General features: G+C 36.5%; 2 protein-coding genes across 2 annotated transcripts in view; one reads left to right on the top strand and one right to left on the bottom strand.

Annotated features, from left to right (window-relative positions):
• LOC134789654 (uncharacterized) overlaps positions 1-5,154 on the top strand; it is a gene marked incomplete at its 3' end in the record, with an annotated part of 39,221 nt that extends 34,067 nt beyond the window's left edge. Inside the window, exon 2 of the mRNA XM_063760245.1 lies at positions 4,335-5,154. Within this exon, the coding sequence (XP_063616315.1) occupies positions 4,335-5,154 (820 nt within the window). The remainder of the gene's footprint in view (positions 1-4,334) is intronic.
• LOC134789749 (uncharacterized) overlaps positions 1-24,117 on the bottom strand; it is a 304,376-nt gene that overhangs the window by 225,846 nt on the left and 54,413 nt on the right. The window lies entirely within an intron of this gene.

Genomic DNA, 24,117 nt, shown 5'->3' with positions numbered 1-24,117 from the left:
AATTACAAACGTTTTAATTACATGTAATTAAATTACACGAGTAATTAATTACATGTAATTAAATTACACGAGTAATTAATTACGCCCAACACTGGTTGGTGGCAAACAACCACACCGCTCGTCTGATGGTAAGCGGTTACCGTAGCCTATAAAGGCCTGTGAAGTCAGTAACAGTGATGTCGACAAATGTCGCACCTGTCACGTTGGTGAAATAGGGCCCAGATGTACAGTAAAAATCATGTTAAAAGATAATACTAACTGTTACGAAGAAATATTTATACTGTAAAAAATTATCCCACCAAAAACATTTTCATGTAAAATGTTGCTAAGACGAAACCATAAGCCTAAGACTCGCACTGTTAAAAAGTTATCAGATCTCTTGTCGAGCCAAGCTTCAAACTCTACAAGCCCCTTCACTAACTCTACACCTTAGTCAAAATATGTGGCTTGGCTGTTTTGCTACCGCCACATGGGCATAAGGTGAAAAACTTATTATAATCATTATTTTTAGGGTTCCGTACCTCAAAAGGAATAAAACTGAACCCTTATAGGATCACTCGTGTGTCTGGCTGTCCGTCTGTCACAGCCTATTTGCTCCGAAACTACTGGACTAATAAGTTGAAACTTGTCTATAACCCAAAGACATACATGTAAAGTAAATATGTAATATAAATTTAAATAAAGGGGTCACTTTTGAGATGAATGATAAATAGAAGAAAAAAAACTATATCTTTGTTATATATCAAATGAAGGGGCTCATTTTAGAATTAGAATCTCAAATATATTTTTTTCATAATTTTAAAATAAATAGTTTAGAAGTTATTTAAGAAAACAGGCAAAAAATTAACATTACCCTTATCTCCGAAACTACTGGGTCTTTTTATTATGAAAAAAATACACATATTAGCTCTTTACCTATAGATGACAGGAAAACCTATTAGAAATGTGGAGCTAAGCGTGAGCAGGCCTATGGAACTCTCTGCGCGAGCTCGGATTAATACCTACGAATCTGCTCCCGTTCACGGTAGAAAAGCAAGCCAGTTGGTTGCCACACGCGCTCACGTACGCACGTCACCGCGCGCCTCCTGTCAATTTTTACGATAGTTACACGGACGGCGGGATTCGGGAAATGAATTAGAGATGCACTAGATAATAAATAGTAAAGATATGTGACGTTCCACGGCAAAAGGTACCATTGCCCCGACTGAATATTGGAGTGGCGATCATAATAAGCGTAAGCGCCAGCCGCCATAAGGTACCTTTTGCCGTGGAACGTCACATATCTTTACTATTTCATATCTAGTGAAGTCTAACGGCGCGATATCTTAAAGTTCGAATCGCGCGGGTAGTAGGTACCTACCTACTATTGAATTTCTTTAATTAAACATGTAATGTTTAATATGTGTGACAAATGTATAGATTTAGATATCTATCTATTTGAAATAGGTAGTAAATTTTTAATTTATTTTGGTAAATGTTTATTTTAACGACAGTAAGTTTACACCGGAAAGTGCCTACTCATTTTTGCTCTGGTTAACTTATAATTAATTACCTTTATTCATGGGGTTTCTATTATTTTTCTTTACTATGTAACATTAATCTCTATCTGGTTTTAAATTACACGAAGTTTTAAAACTAATTCTTGCTGGGATTATTGCGCGGTTTATAAAACGGCGTAAACACTGCGGTTACTGCAGGGACATATGACCTTTTAAAATGACTATTTCGCAAACACTAAAGCATAATCGGAATATTAGGTATAATTTAAGATTTAGCTTTCCTTTTATTTCACTCCTCTGTTTAAGTGGGTATTTATTTATCATTTATAAGCGTCAGCAACCCTAGCGTTGTGCCGGTGCGCGCGGTGCGGGGAGCTGCACGTTGAAGGTCACTCCATTGTATTTTTGTGTAGGTATCAAAACGGTAGGTACTTGCGTTTTGTTTGAGAGATAAGTATCAGTTCGTAAGAACTATTGTATAATCTGTGGCGTGAGTCGGACTTAAGTACTTAGTTTTTGATCCGATCCCTACGGGTTTTTAAAAGACATTTTACTCACTTTTCACTAAAAAAACATATTGTTAAAAATTGTGTAATGTACGGAACCCTTGGAACGCGAGTCCGACTTGCACTTGGGCGGTTTTTTTATTATACATACAATAGTTCTTGTAGAAACGAAACGGCCGAGCTACATACTTTGACTAATGTGTAGAGCTAGTGAAGTTAGGGCTTGTAGAGTTAGAAGCTTGGCAAGAGATCTGATAACTTTTTGACAGTGCGAGCCTTATGGTTTCGTCTGGGCAACATTTTACATCAAAATGTTTTTGGTGAGATTTCACTTCTTTTTGTAAGTTGCTTATGACAATCTTCCATCCCCTAATTTAAAGGGTTGGGGGTGATTTACTATTAAAAATCCTGAAATAAGTATCTGGGGGCATCTGTTACACAATGTACTTCTTACTGATTCCCCATATAAACCCTTCACCCCGTAAGGGTAAACTTTGGGGTTGAAATCTGCCTTCAGCCCGTAAGGGTAAACTTTGAGATTGAAATCTATTCTATATCCTTCCCCATAACAATACCTATCTACATACCAAATTTCAACTAAATCGGTTCAGCGATTATTGATTCCCCATACAAGATTAAACCCCCTCATCATCCCCTTAAGGATTAAAAAATTCAAGTTTTTGAATTTATTTGTTGTTTGTGTACTAAAACTATCTTACATATCAAATTTCAGCTTCTTAGAGGACTTCAGGAAGTACCCTAAAGGTATTGATAATCATCAAGTGAGTGAGTCAGTGACGAAATCGAAGTTTTTAGATATGAATAAAATCTAAAGTATAAGAGCTATGCAATTGATATGCTTAATAAGTCCGAGAACTTTGTTTATCTGGTATAATCCAACCCCAAGTTATGAGGGTTCCAAAAAACGACGAAGCGCTTCGAGAAAAGGTAGATAGTGCCCTTGCGCTTTGCTCGTCTTGGCGGGGGCACTGCCGTGCCCCCAGATGTTAAAACATAATAATAATAAAGCTTTATGTTTAGTGACTTTAGTTACCTACTATTTTCGCATAAACTAGACAATTTTTATATCTTTAGTTAATAAGGCCCAAAAGAATTATTTTTAACTTATCATAAATATCCTCTTGTTGTGAAGTACCAAATATTGTTATTTGTATATGTATAACTCTTAAGTTAAAAACAATAAAATCTGTTATTGTCTACTGTCAAAATTATTATTTTTTGCGGGATTAAGTAATACCCTGCTAGTGTTCAATAAGGCCCACAATAGGACTTTTATAAAAGGTATATTTTCCAAGAGTATCGTAATATTTTTATAACTATTTTGGTATAATGAAGAAACTTCAATAAATAAGATACCTATTTGAGTGAGTTTTTCATACTTCATATCCTGTTTATTAAAAAAAAAACATTTTAATTTAAGGTGGGCCGTATATAGGCATATACGGCCGACACGGAATATACAATAAGGTGAGGTCACTTACCTTATTGTATATTCAATATGTATACGTGTAATATTGAGCAGTTGGTTTATAATATACATAATATGATATTGACGTTGAATAGGACAGGACATGACAATAGGAACCAGAAATAGGTATAGTCGGTCAAACCAATTTGTCAGTAAATAAAAACAAAAAACTATATTCATCCTTTTCTTTTGGGTGCTAGTACTAGTGTAAGTCAAAGATAGTATGATGATTCTCTCTATGTTTGAAATGAGACAGTCCTTTGACAAACTATGGTAAAAAATAGTTGTGAATATCATGTACATTTTTATTACAATTTCGAAATTCAAATGTTCTTCCTAATCAACTCGGCCACTTAACTAACTGATAACTTGGTATCCGATCCGCTAACTCGGCGAATGAATCGCCAATTCGCCAACTCTCCGAGCCGAGTCAACGCTATCAAACTGCTACTAAGGCCATTCAAAAATAAACCTTAATTCGAGAGCCCGAAGGTTCTTATATGACAAACAATACATTATGACTTAAAACTTTATGGGAAACAAAGGGACCCCTTTAATTTCACGTAATGTCCGCATCTAATTTATATATGTCCACAGTAAACAAACAAATGAATGATAAGAAAAGACAGACAGTGCTGTGAGCGGCAGGTGGGGCGAGGCGAGGGGCGAGGTATAGGTAGGCTATGATAGGGTCTCGGGCGCCGCGCCGGCGACACTGACGGACCAGCGCGGCGTATGTATGAATTTCGCGCCTTTTTAAATATATTTTACTATTACAATGCAAGCTACACACCGAAATTTCTTATTTTCCATAATATGGCTGCGTATATTATTTTATAGTAATAGACTTATTTTTGTAGTGCTAGACGTAGTTTCAGCAAAAGTTCACGAACCATCTCCATGGCTTATGATGTACGCTGACGACATTGCACTGACAGATGAGGACAAACAGAAACTGGAGCATAAAGTGAACCAATGGAAGGGTGCGCTAGAGAACGGCGGTCTGAAACTAAATGTTGCGAAGACCGAGTACATGGCATGTGGCGGCACGGACCCCGACCCCATAAAGGTAGGAGACGATTATGTCGTGAAAACGAATAAATTCAAATACCTTGGGTCCGTGCTGCACGAATCGGGTGAAATCGATCACGACGTCCAAGCCCGAATTAGCGCTGCTTGGGCAAAATGGCGAGAAGTAACCGGTGTCCTCTGCGACCCCAGGATACCGGTGAAGCTAAAGGGCCTTGTGTACAAGAGCATCATCCGACCAGTCCTACTATATGGTAGCGAGACCTGGCCTGTCCTCGGAAGGCATGTCCAGCAGCTTCACGTCACGGAGATGAAGATGTTGCGATGGATGTGTGGCGTTACGCGACTAGATCGCATACGTAACGAACACATCCGTGGCAGCCTCGGAATCCGTGATATAGCGGATAAGCTGCAGGAAAGTCGCCTCCGATGGTATGGCCATATACGCCGCAGACCGGTAGACTACGTCGGAAATAGATGCCTCAATCTCACTGTCCAAGGCCCTAGATCACGCGGTAGGCCTAAGAAACGCTGGCTGGACGTCGTGACAGCGGACATGGGGGAGAACAATCTCACACCCGAGGATGCCGAAGACCGGGCAAAGTGGAGGAGACTGAGCAGGAAAGCGGACCCTGGCGCCAGGCCGGGAAAACGCTAGGTCGAAGAAGAAGAAGAAGAATAGACTTATTTTTACAGACTCTAATTCAATATTAGATATTATAGGACAAAAAACGCATATTAATTCTAAAGCATATATCTTATTCTTCTAAATTTTTAGCTTGCCTATTAACTTAAGAATTTAGATATGTTGTTGTGGATTTATTAAACTTTAATTCAATATCGACAAAATAATAAGCTAATTTGTAGTTTGACTAAGAAGCACGTTAAAAAAATTTCTAATAATTTTACATTATAAAGCGTCATACATATTATAAACGATGGAACTTAAACATTGCACTTTAATTCAATATTAAAAAATCATTACTAAAAATATATAAATACCTAATTTATATCTAACGCTCGTTCTAACTTTTCGTCATATTTTACAAATATGCTTAAAAATATGTCCCATGTCAGATAAGTATCAGTTTTTCATCTTTAGAATTATCAAAACTTTTAGTGCAAAAATCCGGTCCCACTATTGGTCTATAATAGGAACTAGAAATGATGTTGTAAAGAACTAGAATTTTCTATTAATGTGTAAAAAAAGTCTAGTTGTCACATATAATACAATAAAATCAAGTTAAATTTACAACATAAAACACACACACACACAAAAAGAACACTAAAGAACACTAAATTAAAAGAACACTAGATTTTTTTCTCCGTGTGGTCTTCTGCCCGGAAGTTGGTCAAATTGATAAATATATGTCTAGAATCTTTAGAGCGCTGACTATTATCAATCGTTAAATCTTTGATTATCAAAGAAAGTAAGTTTTAACAGAAAAATGCAAGCTTTTGTCAATAGCTTTTACAAATAATAGACTTGAAGCGTTTTGTAGGCTAGAAAGTAGGATTTTCTTTGTTTGATAAGCACAAAATTCTACGACCAGTCACGATGCATGTTTTTCAGCTACATAGTAAAATTTATGATGAAATGTTCTTAATAGAATTGATGACATTCAACTTTTCCTTAAACTAATGTACTTACGCTCTTATAAACGACGAAAAAAAACATTGAAAATCTCGACTTCTTAATTTAGTCGGGTTATTGTTCGCCGATAACTTTGGCCGATAACTTCACACCGGTGTGACAGACAGACAGACATACAGACAGACGGAGAGTGGAGTCTTAGTAATAGGGTCCCGTTTTTACCCTTTGGGTACGGACACCAATACTCCGAATGAACTCAAACACCCTTACACTCGAATAAGTCAATACAACTATTCGGGCTCTCGCAACAATGCAAGCAAAAAGGGGCGCCGGCCGCGGGGCTCCAGGGAAATTTGAGAACTATTTAATTGCGGCCGGGCAACGCTTATGTATACTGTGAATGTGGTGTGAAGTATCAGAGGCAGCGGATCACACTTTCTACGCCATCACTTTTTTTACATCACTTACTGTCCTATTCGAATTTTAAGATACATCAATTAATAGATCTAGAAATGATATATTATGGAGTATCAGTGTCAAAAGTGAAGTTTTTGTTTGAAGAAACATCACATTTGACACTGACACATCTAATCCATATCGTTTCTAGATCTTTTAACTGATGTATCTTAAAGTTTGAATCGGGCCGTTACATTCGAAAGGAGCAAACGACTGACATCTGACCTTCAAATCCAAAAGGGGAATCTAGGCCTTATTGTGGGATTAAATCGATTTCTTTCGATGTTTCTTTCTAATAACTGGAATTTGAAATTTCTAATATTCTAGGTTAACTGGAAGAGATAGGTATAAGTACGCCTTTGTTACACCGTTATATGTATTACTTGCTATAACCAGCTCTTTTTCGTACAATAAAGTATTACTTACTTGGATAAAATAACATCATTAGAATTTATTAGTAGAAAAATGTCTGCTGCTAGATAAGCATCTCCAAAACAACCAACCAAGGATGCTACGCTGTTTCACGGCTGTTTCTTGGCTCCTGAATGCATTGAACACAACAGTTGTCTATCTTGTATAAGGCGTTCCGCTGCATCTACTCGAAAACTTTCCAAAATAGCGAAGTTTCTACTTGGAAAAATCTCGGAAACTTATAATTTTGTATAGGAATCTAAATTGTCAATTTACAAGATGAAAGTTTCCTTTGATTCCTGTGTAATTTTCCTGCAATTTACGAGACGTTTTTCAACTTTTTGGAAATTTTCTGCAACAGTACTTGTAAGGTACCTTATGGCGGTTGGCGCTTACGCTATTATTAACGCCGCTCCAATATTATTGTGGCCGCCATAAGGTACATTTTGCCGTGGAACGTCACATATCTTTACTATTTCATACCTAGTGAATCACTAATTCATTTCCCGAATCGCGCCGTTTGCATCTAGGTACGTAGTCACCAGTAATTAACCTCACAGTCGGTCACAGCTTCAGCGCATCAATCTATCTCTGACTATAAATGAGATTTAGAAAGCTATTTATTTTATTGCGGCTCATAATCGCTTATTTACACACAACTTTAGCTGTGGTCACTGGTCAATGTGGTATAAAGCGTAAGCGTTAGCGAGAAAAATATAGAAAAATAAGCAAGAAGAATTTCGTACCTACATTGACACGCATAGTTACACTCTAAAAAATGAAGACCAACTAAGAGCAGTTTCTTCTTAGTTGACGTTAAGTTAATTACAACAATTACGATCTTATATAAATCAAAGAAAGCTGATTACTTAAAACAATAAGTGTATCTGTGATTGAACTAATAAAGTAGGTATTGATTAATCCTAACAATTGTATACCTTGCATCTATTATTAACTTGTTGACATAATTATGTAACGTAGGTTGATTCAATAAATATCAAGCTTAGTTGATCTTACTAGGGTCAATTATTTAGCATAATTCTTTTTCATGTATATATTGAACAAGATCTTAGTTGGCTCAGTTACATAGCAATAGTAAAATCAATCAGAATTACCTTATTTGAAATGTCGAAGTCCTTGTTAGGCTCGTATGGAATCAAGATGCTTGATTACGACTATCAAAATATTGATAGGGCCAACCAAATTTTTTTTAGAGTGTATATTGCTGTTTCGTTCGACCGCCAGCATCATCGGCGGGACAGTTATAAATATAATTATGTTAACGTTTAACTAATAACTTTATGTTTAATGAAATCCTCATCCAGGTCGCTTCCCAAAGTAAAATATATATATATATATATATATATAAACAATAAAATATTTTACATACATATTTATAATTATACTCTTGGTATATAGTGCATAAGTGAGATTTATTTTATAATAGGTACACTTTATAATATAATACTAGCTTCTGCGCGTGACTCCGTCTAAGTACAATCTTATACTTATACCAATCAACGAGCAATTCTTGAATTAATAACTATATTTCGGGGATCTCGGAAACGGCTCTAACGGTTTCGATGAAATTCGCTATATGAGGGTTTTCGTGGGCGAAAAATTGATCTAGCCAGGTCTTATGATATCTCTGGGAAAACGCGCAATTTTTTATTTTTATATGCTTAGCGTCGGAGGTTGAAAACAGGGGCCTATTACATAATAAAATACAAGTAATACTATTAGTGATTTTGTATGTAAAATCACTAATAACATTAGCTTGTACTTTATTATGTAATGCGGCCCAGATCGTTAATAAATATGTAAAGGACATAGGTCGCCGTTCACAACTGATCCTTTTGATTACACGTTTCGATCTGTTGATAATAGCTCTATATCACGCTCTTTTCTTTACAACATGATAGAAAAGGACACCTGATCGACTATAGCATTTATTTACATATAAATAATTGGTCCTCACAAACAAAACGTAAACTCGATAAAGCAAAGTTATCGTTTCATTTAGTGGAAAGCAATTTGAACTTTACTCACGTGATTTAAGGCTTTTGTAGTTATTGTGTTTTGTGGCGGCAAGTAAATCACTGAATGCTTTTAATCCCAGAAGAGCTATTAAACTGTCGAATGAGAATAATAAGAGTACAGTATTAAAAACAGTGTCAATATATGCGCATATTTATTTTTTCTGATTACAGTTAACACAAAGGTAAAGCGTTGTTAGTCTTTGATGCAATTAATACGTGGGCCTGAAAGTTTCTGGATTCTGATATATGAATGAATGAATGAATGAATTAATAATATTTATATGAGATGACTTATTTTTTCTAAGTGGCCAGTTCCAGGAATGTTCAGTATGCCCTAAGTAAGCAAAAACAGCTCAACGGCGACAAAAAAACGTTTTATCACGCTGTCACGTAGACAAGAACGACCATCATATCCGTACTGGTTGGATCTTAGAAGAGTCCTGGCAACTTAATCCCAAGAATCGGCATTAGTTTTTACGAAAGCGAATACTGTTTGACCTTTCATACTAGAAGGGAGACTAGGCCTTCATGGGATTAGTCCGGTTCCCTCAAACTAATTTACTTTACCGAAATGCCACTGGTAAATATCAAATGATGTTAAATTCATTGGAAACTACTGGGGTTCAAACCCGCTAAGAACAGTTTGGAAACCACATACCAGTGCTTGCTTCATTATTTACTCTTGAACATCTTTAGAAGGTTAAAATAGAGGACAAATATTATGTATAAAGGTGTGCACGCGAAATGGAATGGTTAATAATATGATTACCGGACGAGTAGAGCGACGTCACGGACCAAGTGTCAAAATAACTCCACATCATCGTATATCTGTCAATACTTACACGTAGGACCGAATAACGAACATTGCGTGTCATACAAATCTTGTATTTTTTGGGTTCCGTACCTCAAAAGGAAAAAACGGAACCCTTATAGGATCTTTCGTGCGTCTGTCTGTCACACCATCCCCCCCCCCCCCCTTTATCTCTGAAACATCTGAAATTTTGAAAAAAATACACAAAATAGTACTTTACCTATAGATGACAGGAAAACCTATTAGAAATGTGCAGTCAAGCGTGAGTCGGGCTTATGTACGGAACCCTTGGAACGCGAGTCCGACTCGCACTTGATCGGTTTTTTTTTAATAATTTTAACTAAATATCTGCAAGTTTAAATTACGTCTTATTGTTTGTCCCATCGTGGACAAAAGGTATCATTTTGAAAGCGATTGGATAGGGGGGGATGTGAGTCGAGATCTTGATTGCTGCAATGTCTCTGAAGCCGACATGTCAAACAGGGCAAAGTGGAAGGAGAAGACAAGGAAGGTAGACCTCAACTTTACATAAGATTAGTAATTGCCGAGGACAGAGAGGAAAAGAGAAAGACAGTGATTGGGCAGCTCAACATACCGCATTACCGCATCGAGCTGCAACAGCCCGGGTAAACTGATCCGCTGATACAAAACAAACACATAGCTTATTTCATCCGTAATAATGGCCCGAACAGTGAGCCTATTTTCCGAGTAAAATTATATGAAGTAAGCTTAGCTATTAGATAAAGAATCCGCCTGGATTAAACTGGCTAAGCAGTTAATGAATGAAGAGTAACTGGTAAGTATCTCGCTCCCATGAGCCGTGACATAAATGCCGGGATAACAACGAAGAAGAAGAAGATTTATGGGTGCGGCGCACCGTGACCTTCGTGCGGCGCGGTAGTGTGTTACGGCTTTAAGACTATGATATCTCTCGTAAAAGGGTTTTTGAATATATAATTAATACATTTCCTCACAGTAGAGTTATATCGACCGGGATATAGACCGTGATTACCTTTTGTTTTGTTTTCAAGTTTTAGCGAAACTAACCGTGAATCATTCAAAACACCTCACACACGCCCTCACACACACCTCACAGTAGTCGTGAAAAGCACTTTGTTATGAATCGGCCGAAAGTGCGCGATGGACTCGTATCTCAAACGAACTCGTCAAGTCCTCAATCTATTGCTCACTTTCTAGCCTCTTTAACGTTGTTACGGCTACTTAAATAACGCTACATAAAACAAAACGGCAATAACCGTTTACAAACCGGTCATAGCCGGTTGTAATCCGCCCGGCCGATAATCCGGCCGCTTTGATTGAATCGCGACTCGCGGGATTACACGTTTATACAAACTTCTAACTATTTCTGTGTGGCTTCGGTGCAAGCGGAGTTGCAAAAGTTCATAGTTGGTTACTAGTTTGAGTTTAGTAATACTTACCTACTTAGACGCAATATGTCTAACGTTAAAGCTGACCTATTTAGTTACTTGTCGATATGCCTTACTCTCAAACTACTGCGGAAGTCCTTTTATTTTTAAACTATCATCATCATCATGGTGGCCTTTTGGTGCTCCAATCTTGGATGTAGGCCTCTTCCCTCTTCTTCCACTCCTGTCGGTCCTGTGTCCGATTCATCCAGACCAACCCGACCAACGTGTCGTCGGATGTCGTCCACCCAGCGCTGCGGTGGTCTACCGCTCCCTCGGGTGTCTGCTCTGGGCCTCCATTCAAAGACTCGTCTTGTCCAGCGACTCTTGTCCATTCTCGCAAAGTGCCCCGCCCATATTCACTTTCTCTGCGCTATGACGGCGATGAGGTATCTAACTTTGGTCTTGCTTGATGATTGTCACGTTTACGGTCTCGTAAGGCGATCCCGAGCATCGCTCTCTCCATGCCTCTCTGCGTGACTCGGAACTTCTGCAGACTTCTGTGTAAGAGTCATACGGCCCAATTCGAACTTTAAGATACGTCAGTTAATATATCTAGAAACGATATGGATTAGATATGTTAGTGTCAAAAGTGACGTTTCTTCAAACAAAAACGTCACTTTTGGCACTGACACATCTAATCCATATCGTTTCTAGATCTTTTAATTGACGTATCTTAAAGTTCGAATCGTGCAGATATTTTCCGTGTCATATGTGAAATTTTAAAACTATGGTACCTACTTTCGCACTCACATACTTGTTAGAATGTGACAGGCATGGTGACAAGCGATAATAATTCGACCGTGCTACCGCCGGGAAGCACGCTGATGCCACAATCATACCTGTATAAAATTCTTCCACTGCCTGATTTATATTGCCTGTTAGACACCTGTTAGGGTCTAGCTTCATATAATAGCTTTTTTTCTTGATGCTTTTTTTATTCTTAATTGCTCTTTGCTTCCGATAATTTACAATCAACATTTATCTATAACCAATACATTATCACTATGTTTGCCTAGCAAAGCTTTTATGACCCCGACATCATTGCAGTACGGGAAGTAGTGTCATAAGGTGCAAATTTTGGTATCGGATGAATTCACTTAGCACAGATGTAATATACGTAAAGCTAAGCTAATTAAGCCCGGTAGACATCCGCCATCCCCTGGCAGGTAGGCAGGGGGGGAGTCAAAATAATTTGTAATGGATTCAACCTTTCAACTCCTTTTTAACCCCGTTAGAGGATGAATTTTCAAAAACGCTGAAATCACTTTTCTTTTATTCTAATAATATGGGCATATAAAAAGTTTCAAGCCCCACACTCAAAAAAAATTTTGATCTCCATACAAATTTTCAACCCCTATTTCGCCACCTTAGGGGATCAATTTTCAAAAACGCTGAAATTAGTTTTCTTGTATTTCAATAATATATCTTTTAACGAAGTTTGGAATTCCTATAGCTTAAAATAAAACATGAACCCCATACAAACTTTCATCCCCTTTTTAACCCCCTTAGGGGTTGAATTTTTCAAAATCGCTTCTTATCTCTTGGACACATTATAAATATAACCTGGTGTGCAAATTTCAACTTTCTAGCATTTGTAGTTTCGGCTGATAATAGTAATAGTTGAATAAAAAAAATAGCATACCGATTTTGATTTGAGCGTTAATAAGTTTATTTTTTTCTATTAAACTGTACATTAAATGTCTCAAATATGAATTCCTCATGCCATGCTCCATTTATCTGGAAATTATACCAAACTCGAGGTGGTAGGTAAATAGAAGCTGATTGAAGGCGTGTAACTTTGGATGCCCCCCTGCCTACCCACCAGGGGGTGGCGCATGGCTGCCGGGCTGGATTGGCTTAGCTTTACGTATACTTCATCTGTGCCAAGTGAATTCATCCGATACCAAAATTTGCACGTCCCATACATTGGGTGACACTACTTCCCTCACAGTTGAGTCGCCTTTGCAATAAGCTGGCAGGATGAACCGCTGTCACTGAGCCCGAACTCTGCGCCGCATGAATATTCAGCACCACTCAACATCGACAGCAGTACCACGTGCTGTCTCGATGACGTCACGAATACCGATGTATAACCTAAGGACCAACAATGATTACACGCCCGTTATTAACTTTTTTCATCGATCGTATCTAGACATTTCTTATTTACAAATGTAGTTTGTCACAGTTTTTAAATCGACTTTTATTAACTGAAAGAGGATGCCTTCTCAAAATAATTCTTGTTTTACCTCGAGCCGTTTCCGTGATCCCCGAAATATTATATACTTATATATAAATAAACAAGAATTGCTCGTGTAAAGGTATTAGATATAAGAAATAAAAGGTTCATTCTAGAAAACATGTATTCAACAAATATAATTGGTTTTACACGTTTCACTGTCCAAAAAACGTTACAATATGTAGGTATTATAACATTTATAATTAAGATTCCGTACTTAAATAAACAAAAAAAATCTGACACACGTATTTCGTTTTAACTCCAGCCAAATAGGTACGTAATTTCGTAATTTTATTGTATACATTATTATAATAAACAGGAAGCTCACCTTCGGGTCGAATTTGCATCACAAAAGCATTAATATGAAACCCCGGCAACCCGAAATCCGACGCTGCTTTGTAAAATGGCAGAGCATACGAATATGACTACAATGCGCCTTCAAAATGCGCATTCGTTGCAATGCGCGGTTGTTGGGATACCCGTCTCTTTGTTTGTCAGTCTGTTCGTCTATCCTTACGTCGCAAGAGCGTTATATTAAGAAACTTATAATACATATTCGTAGAATTTGTAAATCATATGTATCAGAGAAACAAAGAGAGCTGTACAATTGTACATTCCTAAGAAGTTTTATTAACATCACTTTTAGCTGCGCATGTAGGAAGTCCATTTTGGCTTTTTCTTACAATACCTACTACCAAATAAAGTTTTCTTTTATTACTGACTGAGTGAGTATAGTACCTATATAGGAGACTCAACTTTTATAACAACCTCCATAAAACGCCGCGTCATCATCATTATTATTGCCTTCATTATTATTGTAGGTGTTCGTTTTGGGTATGTGATACTTAGCGGTAGATGAGTCCAATTTTATGTTTCAATATTATGAAAAAAAAAATGAAGATACAGTTTTTATAAGAAATGTTTATTAAGTAAAATAATAAATAGCATCTCCTACGTTAATGACGATTCTTGTTTGGAGGTTAATAATGATTACTTACGACTTAGTTAATAGTTTAGTTTAATTTAATTTACTTTATTGTTATTAAACTTATCATCATAGTTTTTCTTTTAGCTTGTAGTTAATCACTAAGGAAGAGCGGTGTTCCTTAACACAGGTATTTTTATACTTAAAAGGGTGCACCAACCTGTATTTTGTTAAAGATTGCTTGTTAGCGAATAAATATTTTTTCGTTTTTCAATTTTTCATTTTCATTTTTTTACGACTCTTTCCTGTTAATAAATTTACCTCTAATAGTTATAATCCATACCTTTAAGAACTTAACCATTTAAATATAATATATAATTGTAGAAAGTAGTTGGATGGATCTGTGTAAAGAGGGGTCCCTTTGTTTCCCATAAAGTTTTAAGTCATAATGTATTCTTTGTCATATTATCGTTAGTCATAAAACTGAAACCGTTAACTTTTCAAGATTTTCGTAAGGTTTATTCTGTAGATAGGTTAGGTTAGGTTAGGTTTGTTTTATGGCAATCCTGAAAAGTTACGCGTTTCTGAGAAAAACCAATTATGACTAACGAAAATTCGGACAAACAATACATTATGACTTAAAACTATTTGGGAAACAATAGAGACCCGTTCTATTTGTCCTTTCTAGACTGTATCATGTGTACCTTGTTTGTATAAATACTGTCTATTATAAATTTCACAGTGTATTAGTCCGCTGTAATGTTGTGTAAATTTTATGAATCAATAAATAAAATAATAAATGCACATAACACAGGTATATCTATTTATAATATCCTTCAGTGGTCACCGGTAATATCTCCATTACAATAGTTTTTATATCGCAAAAAAGTTCATTCATTTAAAGACCCTATAATAGAAAACTTAACTAGTTAAAACAAATAAACGCCCCTGTTCAGTGCAGTCAGTTAAAGCTAGAAGAGAAGTCGCGGCTGTCTGCGGCCGCAGTATCTAAGGCCGGCAGGCGCTATCAAGCGAGCGACGGCAAAGATGAGATATAAACAGACAGGTATCTATTTGAACGATTTTGTTTTGTCATTGAATTCATAGCTTATTATTTAATTAAGAATGTTTTAAATTCGTTTATATAAGCTTTTGTAGAACACTTCAATAGCATAAACAAATAAACGCCCCTGTTCAGTGCAGTCAGTTAAAGCTAGAAGAGAAGTCGCGGCTGTCTGCGGCCGCAGTATCTAAGGCCGGCAGGCGCTATCAAGCGAGCGACGGCAAAGATGAGATATAAACAGACAGGTATCTATTTGAACGATTTTGTTTTGTCATTGAATTCATAGCTTATTATTTAATTAAGAATGTTTTAAATTCGTTTATATAAGCTTTTGTAGAACACTTCAATAGCATAAACAAATAAACGCCCCTGTTCAGTGCAGTCAGTTAAAGCTAGAAGAGAAGTCGCGGCTGTCTGCGGCCGCAGTATCTAAGGCCGGCAGGCGCTATCAAGCGAGCGACGGCAAAGATGAGATATAAACAGACAGGTATCTATTTGAACGATTTTGTTTTGTCATTGAATTCATAGCTTATTATTTAATTAAGAATGTTTTAAATTCGTTTATATAAGCTTTTGTAGAACACTTCAATAGCATAAACAAATAAACGCCCCTGTTCAGTGCAGTCAGTTAAAGCTAGAAGAGAAGTCGCGGCTGTCTGCGGCCGCAGTATCTAAGGCCGGCAGGCGCTATCAAGCGAGCGACGGCAAAGATGAGATATAAACAGACAGGTATCTATTTGAACGATTTTGTTTTGTCATTGAATTCATAGCTTATTATTTAATTAAGAATGTTTTAAATTCGTTTATATAAGCTTTTGTAGAACACTTCAATAGCATAAACAAATAAACGCCCCTGTTCAGTGCAGTCAGTTAAAGCTAGAAGAGAAGTCGCGGCTGTCTGCGGCCGCAGTATCTAAGGCCGGCAGGCGCTATCAAGCGAGCGACGGCAAAGATGAGATATAAACAGACAGGTATCTATTTGAACGATTTTGTTTTGTCATTGAATTCATAGCTTATTATTTAATTAAGAATGTTTTAAATTCGTTTATATAAGCTTTTGTAGAACACTTCAATAGCATAAACAAATAAACGCCCCTGTTCAGTGCAGTCAGTTAAAGCTAGAAGAGAAGTCGCGGCTGTCTGCGGCCGCAGTATCTAAGGCCGGCAGGCGCTATCAAGCGAGCGACGGCAAAGATGAGATATAAACAGACAGGTATCTATTTGAACGATTTTGTTTTGTCATTGAATTCATAGCTTATTATTTAATTAAGAATGTTTTAAATTCGTTTATATAAGCTTTTGTAGAACACTTCAATAGCATAAACAAATAAACGCCCCTGTTCAGTGCAGTCAGTTAAAGCTAGAAGAGAAGTCGCGGCTGTCTGCGGCCGCAGTATCTAAGGCCGGCAGGCGCTATCAAGCGAGCGACGGCAAAGATGAGATATAAACAGACAGGTATCTATTTGAACGGTTTTGTTTTGTCATTGAATTCATAGCTTATTACTTAATTACGAATGTTTTAAATTCGTTTATATAAGCTTTTGTAGAACACTTCAATAGTTTCTACAAATAAACGCCCCTGTTCAGTGCAGTCAGTTAAAGCTAGAAGAGAAGTCGCGGCTCTGTCTGCGGCCGCAGTATCTACGGCCGGCAGGCGCTATCAAGCGAGCGACGGCAAAGATGAGATATAAACAGACAGGTATCTATTTGAACGGTTTTGTTTTGTCATTGAATTCATAGCTTATTACTTAATTAAGAATGTTTTAAATTCGTTTATATAAGCTTTTGTAGAACACTTCAATAGCATAAACAAATAAACGCCCCTGTTCAGTGCAGTCAGTTAAAGCTAGAAGAGAAGTCGCGGCTGTCTGCGGCCGCAGTATCTAAGGCCGGCAGGCGCTATCAAGCGAGCGACGGCAAAGATGAGATATAAACAGACAGGTATCTATTTGAACGGGTTTGTTTTGTCATTGAATTCATAGCTTATTACTTAATTAAGAATGTTTTAAATTCGTCTATATAAGCTTTTGTAGAACACTTCAATAGTTTCTACAAATAAACGCCCCTGTTCAGTGCAGTCAGTTAAAGCTAGAAGAGAAGTCGCGGCTGTCTGCGGCCGCAGTATCTACGGCCGCCAGGCGCTATCAAGCGAGCGACGGCAAAGATGAGATATAAACAGACAGGTACCTACTTGAACGATTTTGTTTTGTCATTGAATTCATAGCTAATTATTTATTTAAGAATATGTTTATTCGTCAATAAAAGCTTTTGTAGAGCACTTCAATAGCTTAAACAAATAAACGCCTCTGTTCAGTGCAGTCAGTTAAAGCTAGAAGAGAAAGTCGCGGCTGTCTGCGGCCGCAGTATCTAAGGCCGGCAGGCGCTATCAAGCGAGCGACGGCAAAGATGAGATATATACAGACAGGTACCTATTTGAACGGTTTTGTTTTGTCATTGAATTCATAGCTAATTATTTAATTAAGAATATGTTTATTCGTCAATAAAAGCTTTTGTAGAACACTTCAATAGTTTCTACAAATAAACGCCCCTGTTCAGTGCAGTCAGTTAAAGCTAGAAGAGAAGTCGCGGCTGTCTGCGGCCGCAGTATCTAAGGCCGCCAGGCGCTATCAAGCGAGCGACGGCAAAGATGAGATATATACAGACAGGTATCTATTTGAACGGTTTTGTTTTGTCATTGAATTCATAGCTAATTACTCAATTACCTACAACAGATTAAGAATGTTTATTCGTTTACAAAGCTTTTGTAGAACACTTCAATAGTTTACACAAATAATCAGTAAACACCCATCACCCATCAGTGCAGTCAGTTACAGGTAGAAGAATAAGCCGCGGTTCCGCCTGTAGCCGACGTATCTAAGGGCCGATAAAGATTTGCAATTTGTATGAGAACTGCACGCCAACCGCAACGTCGGCGTGCAGTTCCCATACAAGTTGCAGTCCATCTGTACCGGCCCTAAGGCCAGCAGGCGCTTTCAAGCGACGGCTGCGAAAAAGATGTGACATACGTACAAACTTAAAGTCATGACTTCGTAAGGTGCACTATAATTTTGTTACGAATATTCTTTATAAGTATAGGTAAGTCCAACAAAAATATTGAATATCAAATATATTGTCAAGATTAGCACACTTTAAATAAATAAATAAATATTATAGACTTTAAATCTAAAAATATTATTAGACCTCGACCAAGTTTTTAACATGAGAATATAATTTTTACACGACTGCCCAAAAAAAAGAGTGTATTACGTTTTAGATTGAAAAAATGAAACTTTTGACACTGACAGATCGTACTGACGTACTGAATTATCGTATCACTGACATCTTATGTTCTCATCTGAGTGAACTTCGTCGTGGATATTCACCGGCCAATTGTATTCATAAAGCACGTGTCCTCCTAAATCTTGACGTTGGCGGAATCATCGACATTATCGATGGAGCCATAATACCCAAAGATTGATTGATAAGCATTTTTGTAATACGGCCGAATGACTTGGTCGTCTTATGGAGCTCTTGCACGATACAAAAACATAAAAAAGGTGATGTCCAGTCTGCGCGCTCTACTCTTTACCCCGAGAAGCTCGTGGCGATACTTTCTCCCGCTAAACTGTTTGCGGGTAGTTTTCTCGCGCCCTGAGCCTTAACGTCGTGTTTGTTTTGGCCTAACTTCGATACTTTTACCATGTTTATCGCATTTTGACTTAGTGCTAAGTGATTTTATTGAAAGTGAAATTTTCTGCACTTTTGTTTTAGAATTTTATAGTTAACATTGAATCTCACTTGTTTTGAGTCACTCGCGCGACATGCAAGCCAAGTGATGCAAGTGAGTCTAAAACCGACCACTGACTAACAGGCCGCCGGACGATATCGGCCTGTCAGAACAAAAATTTGACAGTTCCGAACAACTGACCGGCTAATATCGTCCGGCGGACTGTTAGTCAGTGGTCGGCTTAAACTGTAAAATTATACAATGTTAGTATGTCTCACAACAGTTTAAATTTGGTTTATAGTTAACTTTGCCTGACTTAAATCAATGTCTTGTTTAATTAATCATAAAACAAAGGGTGACTTTTAGAAACTCGGCCCGATTCGAACTTTAAAATACGTCAAATATTACGTCAAGATACGATATGGATTAGACATGTCATAGTGTCTAAAGTGGCGTTTGTTCTAACTATCCATATCGTATCTGGACGTAATATTTGACGTATCTTAAAGTTCGAATCGGGCCGACTGTCAAAAGCCTGGCGTTTCTTCTAACTATCCATATCGTATCTAGACGTAATATTTGACGTATCTTAAAGTTCGAATCGGGCCGACTGGTTAAAGCCTTGATAAATATAAAATAATTGATGCGAATACTAAATTATCAACACGGTATAAAATTATTCATAGAAACTCAAAACACAATTACGAGAGTTAAATTATAAATTTATGGATTTAGTTCGCATTTAACGCAATTTCAATGTCCAAACACAAATAATAATCCAGCAACAATTCTAACGTTCGTCAATAAAACTGGGAACAATCGAATCCGGCCTTAATTTAATTATTAATTGTACCGCAACAGACGAGACAAAGGAACGCCATCTACGCCTACGCTCACATTCAATTAACAAGAGACAACCCTAGAACAACAGTTAATAAAACTTATATACAAAAATCTATCTGTACGTTTTCCATACTGTCGCTTGAGGAGTAAAACTTTTGTTTTAATTTAATCTGGGGCGCCCGGCTATGGTCGCGGGCATTCGCGCCGCGGCCGTCTACGCGAGCGGTCTACGAGCCCCTCGCCGCGCTACGCCGTAGTGGGTGCTACGATCGTGAAACTTTGTGGATTGTTTGTGAGTGAAATGTTGGTGTTTGCTGTTTGAATCCCGAGTTTGTGCACAAGTGAGTTTTAGATGTATTATATAACACGTTTATCTTGAAGTTAGATAAAGTTGATGGAAAGAAACTTTGCGTGCGAACGAACGTATGCACGCTGAATTTAAATGGAAAATATGTTTTTGTAATATTCGTATAACTTATCGATATTCGTATATATATTATAATTATACGTTGAATTTAATCTTTTTCATTTATCTGAAATTATATTGAAAACCATAACATAAAGGTAATAATATTTATAACAACTACGAAAAGTTAAAATTGTATATAGGTTTCAGTATCATACATATACAAACAAGTGTATTAAAAAGTTAAAGCAAATTGCTACATATATAATAAAAAAAAAACCAAGAGGACTAAGTATCATAATTGTGTAATTCCATTAAAAGCGATCACGATAAAATATATTGATAATGCGGTTTAGTCGTATATTGTACGTATATTACTTTTTAATAACAACATATTTTTGACTGAATGTATGAGTTTATTAAAATTTCGCTCATATAAATACATTTTGCGAGTGGAGTTTTGTTTTAGTTTGAAAAAAAAAACGTCACTTTTGTCACTGACATATATAATCCATATCGTATCACCTAATATTTGACTAATTTGAGGTACATACAGTCAACTCTAAAAATATGGGTGTACAACTCATCTCAAAAATATGTCCCATAACTCTTATGTCAGCGAATTAAGACCTAAGGGACATATTTTTACAGTTGACTGTACATTTTCACTTTAGTTCGAATCAGGCCGCTAAAGTTTATAAGGAAACGTAATCAAAACAAAGTTTTGAGCTCTCACTTCGAATATTTCATCATCTCCACACAAATTCTCAATAACTTTTAAACCTAGGAGTTAAAAAATTTCTTATGAGTTTTCAACACATGTTAGTTCAGTAACCTGCTATAAAAATGACAATATTCTAGCTTCAATACTATACGATGTGCTTTGATTAAGACGGTTACTGCCTGATTCGAATCGATGTCAATTAATAGATCTAGAAACGATATGAATTAGATGTGTCGGTGTCAAAAGACATTTGACACTGACATATCTAATTCTTATCGTTTTTAGATCTATTAATTGACGTATCTCAGAGTTTGAATCGGGCCGTTAGTCAAGTCAGGACAAAATACACGAGTATTTATTATCGTCTTTGTAAAGCAACACAGTCCATACTCCAGTAACCACCGTATGATATTGCTAATTCACCATTTTGCATTTCAAATATTACATAACAAAATGGTCAGAATCACTAGCTGTCATTAAAACGTCATGTACACAGCACCGATGGAAAATGGGTAAATGAATAAAAGTTGTTGAAAATAAACGTGTTGTTGACAGCGCGGGCGCCGGCGGCCATGACGCGCGCGGCTCTGCTCACCGTGCTGCTCACTCTTTCTGGTAAGTTGAGAGGCATATAGAAAATACAATAATTAAATAATGCATGATGAAAATGATGATGTGTGTGACGTTTTGTCACATATCGGCCCCAGAGGCCGCCTCCAAGTATTCATGCAGGGTTAAAGGCATCCTCTAAGCTTTCTAAGACGTTTCTTATGCTTTTTTTGTCAAAAGTAGGACTTTCTCTAGAGCGTTAGGCTGTGCGTTGTCTATACATATAATGTTATCTATGAACCGCAACTTTTATAATAAGTATTAGATACATTATCTATTGGTATATAAAGTGGAGTGTAATAGAAATGACAAATAATATAAACAAACATTTATTATTTACCTTAATTAATCCATAATCCAACATTTTTTAAGGACAACCATATTTTATTTAGTCTATACACCGTGTTTTTTTTTATTTCCGTTAATTTCAAGGGTGCAGACTGCAATCCTGAGCTTAAATCAAGTAACTTTCTCAAAGACACCGATATTCTAATTAACTTCGTTTCGGAGATAATAAAAAAAAAAAATCCTATAACGCCTCTACAAGCGTGTACACTTGCCTTAGGGCCGGTTTACATATTGATTAGTGTTTAGAATGAGTTCATACATTTGCTACTAAACTTAAGTACAATCTCGGTCGATCCATGTTCGAAATGACATTGATATGTCACAGATTTCAGTTGTTTGGTTGAGTTAAATGTAATGCCCATGTTACAACAACGCTATATGCTTCATTTAATTACTTTTTAAAGTTAAGTAATTAAAAAAAAATGTTTTTTTTTTTAAATGAACTATGCCGATTAGTTTTCTTAAACGTACTTAACCATACCCCGAAGTTAACCGAATTCAATAAAAACACGGGTATACTTAAATATTTTTAGAAGAAATGTATTTTTTAATGTACTTATGTTAATTATCATTATTTCAGCGCAAACAAGTTTCCTAAAAATGTTAGGTTATATTTCAAAATCCCAACAAAATCTGTCATATTTGTTTAGGTAATTTATTCGCATTTTCTATTGAACTCTTTACATTTATATAACTCAGGTAATGTATAGATAGTTCTTGTTCGCTAACAAATAGTACAAATATGTAGTGCAGTTTGCATATAGGAGAATTTCATTACACTGTGTTATATTAATTTAGTATTATTCCTGTTTCTATATACAATACCAACAAACCAGCGGGTTGTTAAAAATAATAGCCTATAGTTTATTTTGTATAATGATTCCATTTACATTATACTTCTAAATATATGTTGATAACTGTGAAATACGATATTCATCCTAAAAATCGAAGCCCCATCCCGAATTTAAACACAATGAATAAATTATTTGTTGAATAAAGAACCTGACATGTTTAAAATATCAAGTAACCATTATACCCACAATTTTCGATAACATGTACTGTCAGACAACAATGTACCTACTCGTACATTATGTACGAATAGGGTTATTGTAATGTAGGTACAGTTACAGTAAGCACTAATTAATTTCTCGAATACATTTATTTAATTACTTACATCGACTCTTTGTGCTGATGCTTAATTAAATAGGTTCATTCGATCAGATCAGGCTAATGAAAATAACGTTTTAATTGACTATTACGAGTACACTATACACAGTAATTACATACTACAGGCGTACGGGCTAATTCTCCAACTTGAAATAAACAACACAATTAAATAATAATACTATTCTACTTATGGCACTACTTTTTTGTATGGACATCAAATGTTCACAGAAATCCAATGTGTTATAACAATTTTTGACCTCTATTGGAACGAGCAATATGTGTAAATATGTCTTTATTTTCAAACGCATCAGCTATGTTGGTTATCCCTTCGAGTGGCATTGTCCTCCTCGAGGTCTCTACGGTAAGTGGCGGTGGCCGCGAGACGGACAGACATAACAAGCCGGTTGAGTGGCGCAGCCATTTTGGAAAAATATACATCAAGTGGCGGGGCCTCAACGGGTGATCATCGCGAATTTGACGCGTGTTAGAAATATGACCGTTTCCCAAAAAAAATGTATGAATGATATATATAAACTATATATCACTGAATTCAGCATAAAATGGGTTATTTGATTGTGTACCAATGAATTCTATTCTATTTATGTGAATTATGCTAGACTTGTTCTAATCTCATATTACCATTTTTTTTCTACTTTCATGTAAAAATACGTATAATTACGAAATAAAACAATTGATTGTAGAAAAAGCAATCTTTATGACAAAACAATACATTTAACACGATTCACACAGTTTTTTTCACTTTTTATCAGTGCGTATTCCGTTTGAATGTTCGCGGCTCGACGAC

This window comes from Cydia splendana, chromosome 4 (assembly GCF_910591565.1).
Source record: "Cydia splendana chromosome 4, ilCydSple1.2, whole genome shotgun sequence".
NCBI classification, from domain to species: domain Eukaryota; kingdom Metazoa; phylum Arthropoda; class Insecta; order Lepidoptera; family Tortricidae; genus Cydia; species Cydia splendana.
Note: the sequence above shows the minus strand (reverse complement) of the source record. Positions and strands in the feature narration are given on the sequence as shown.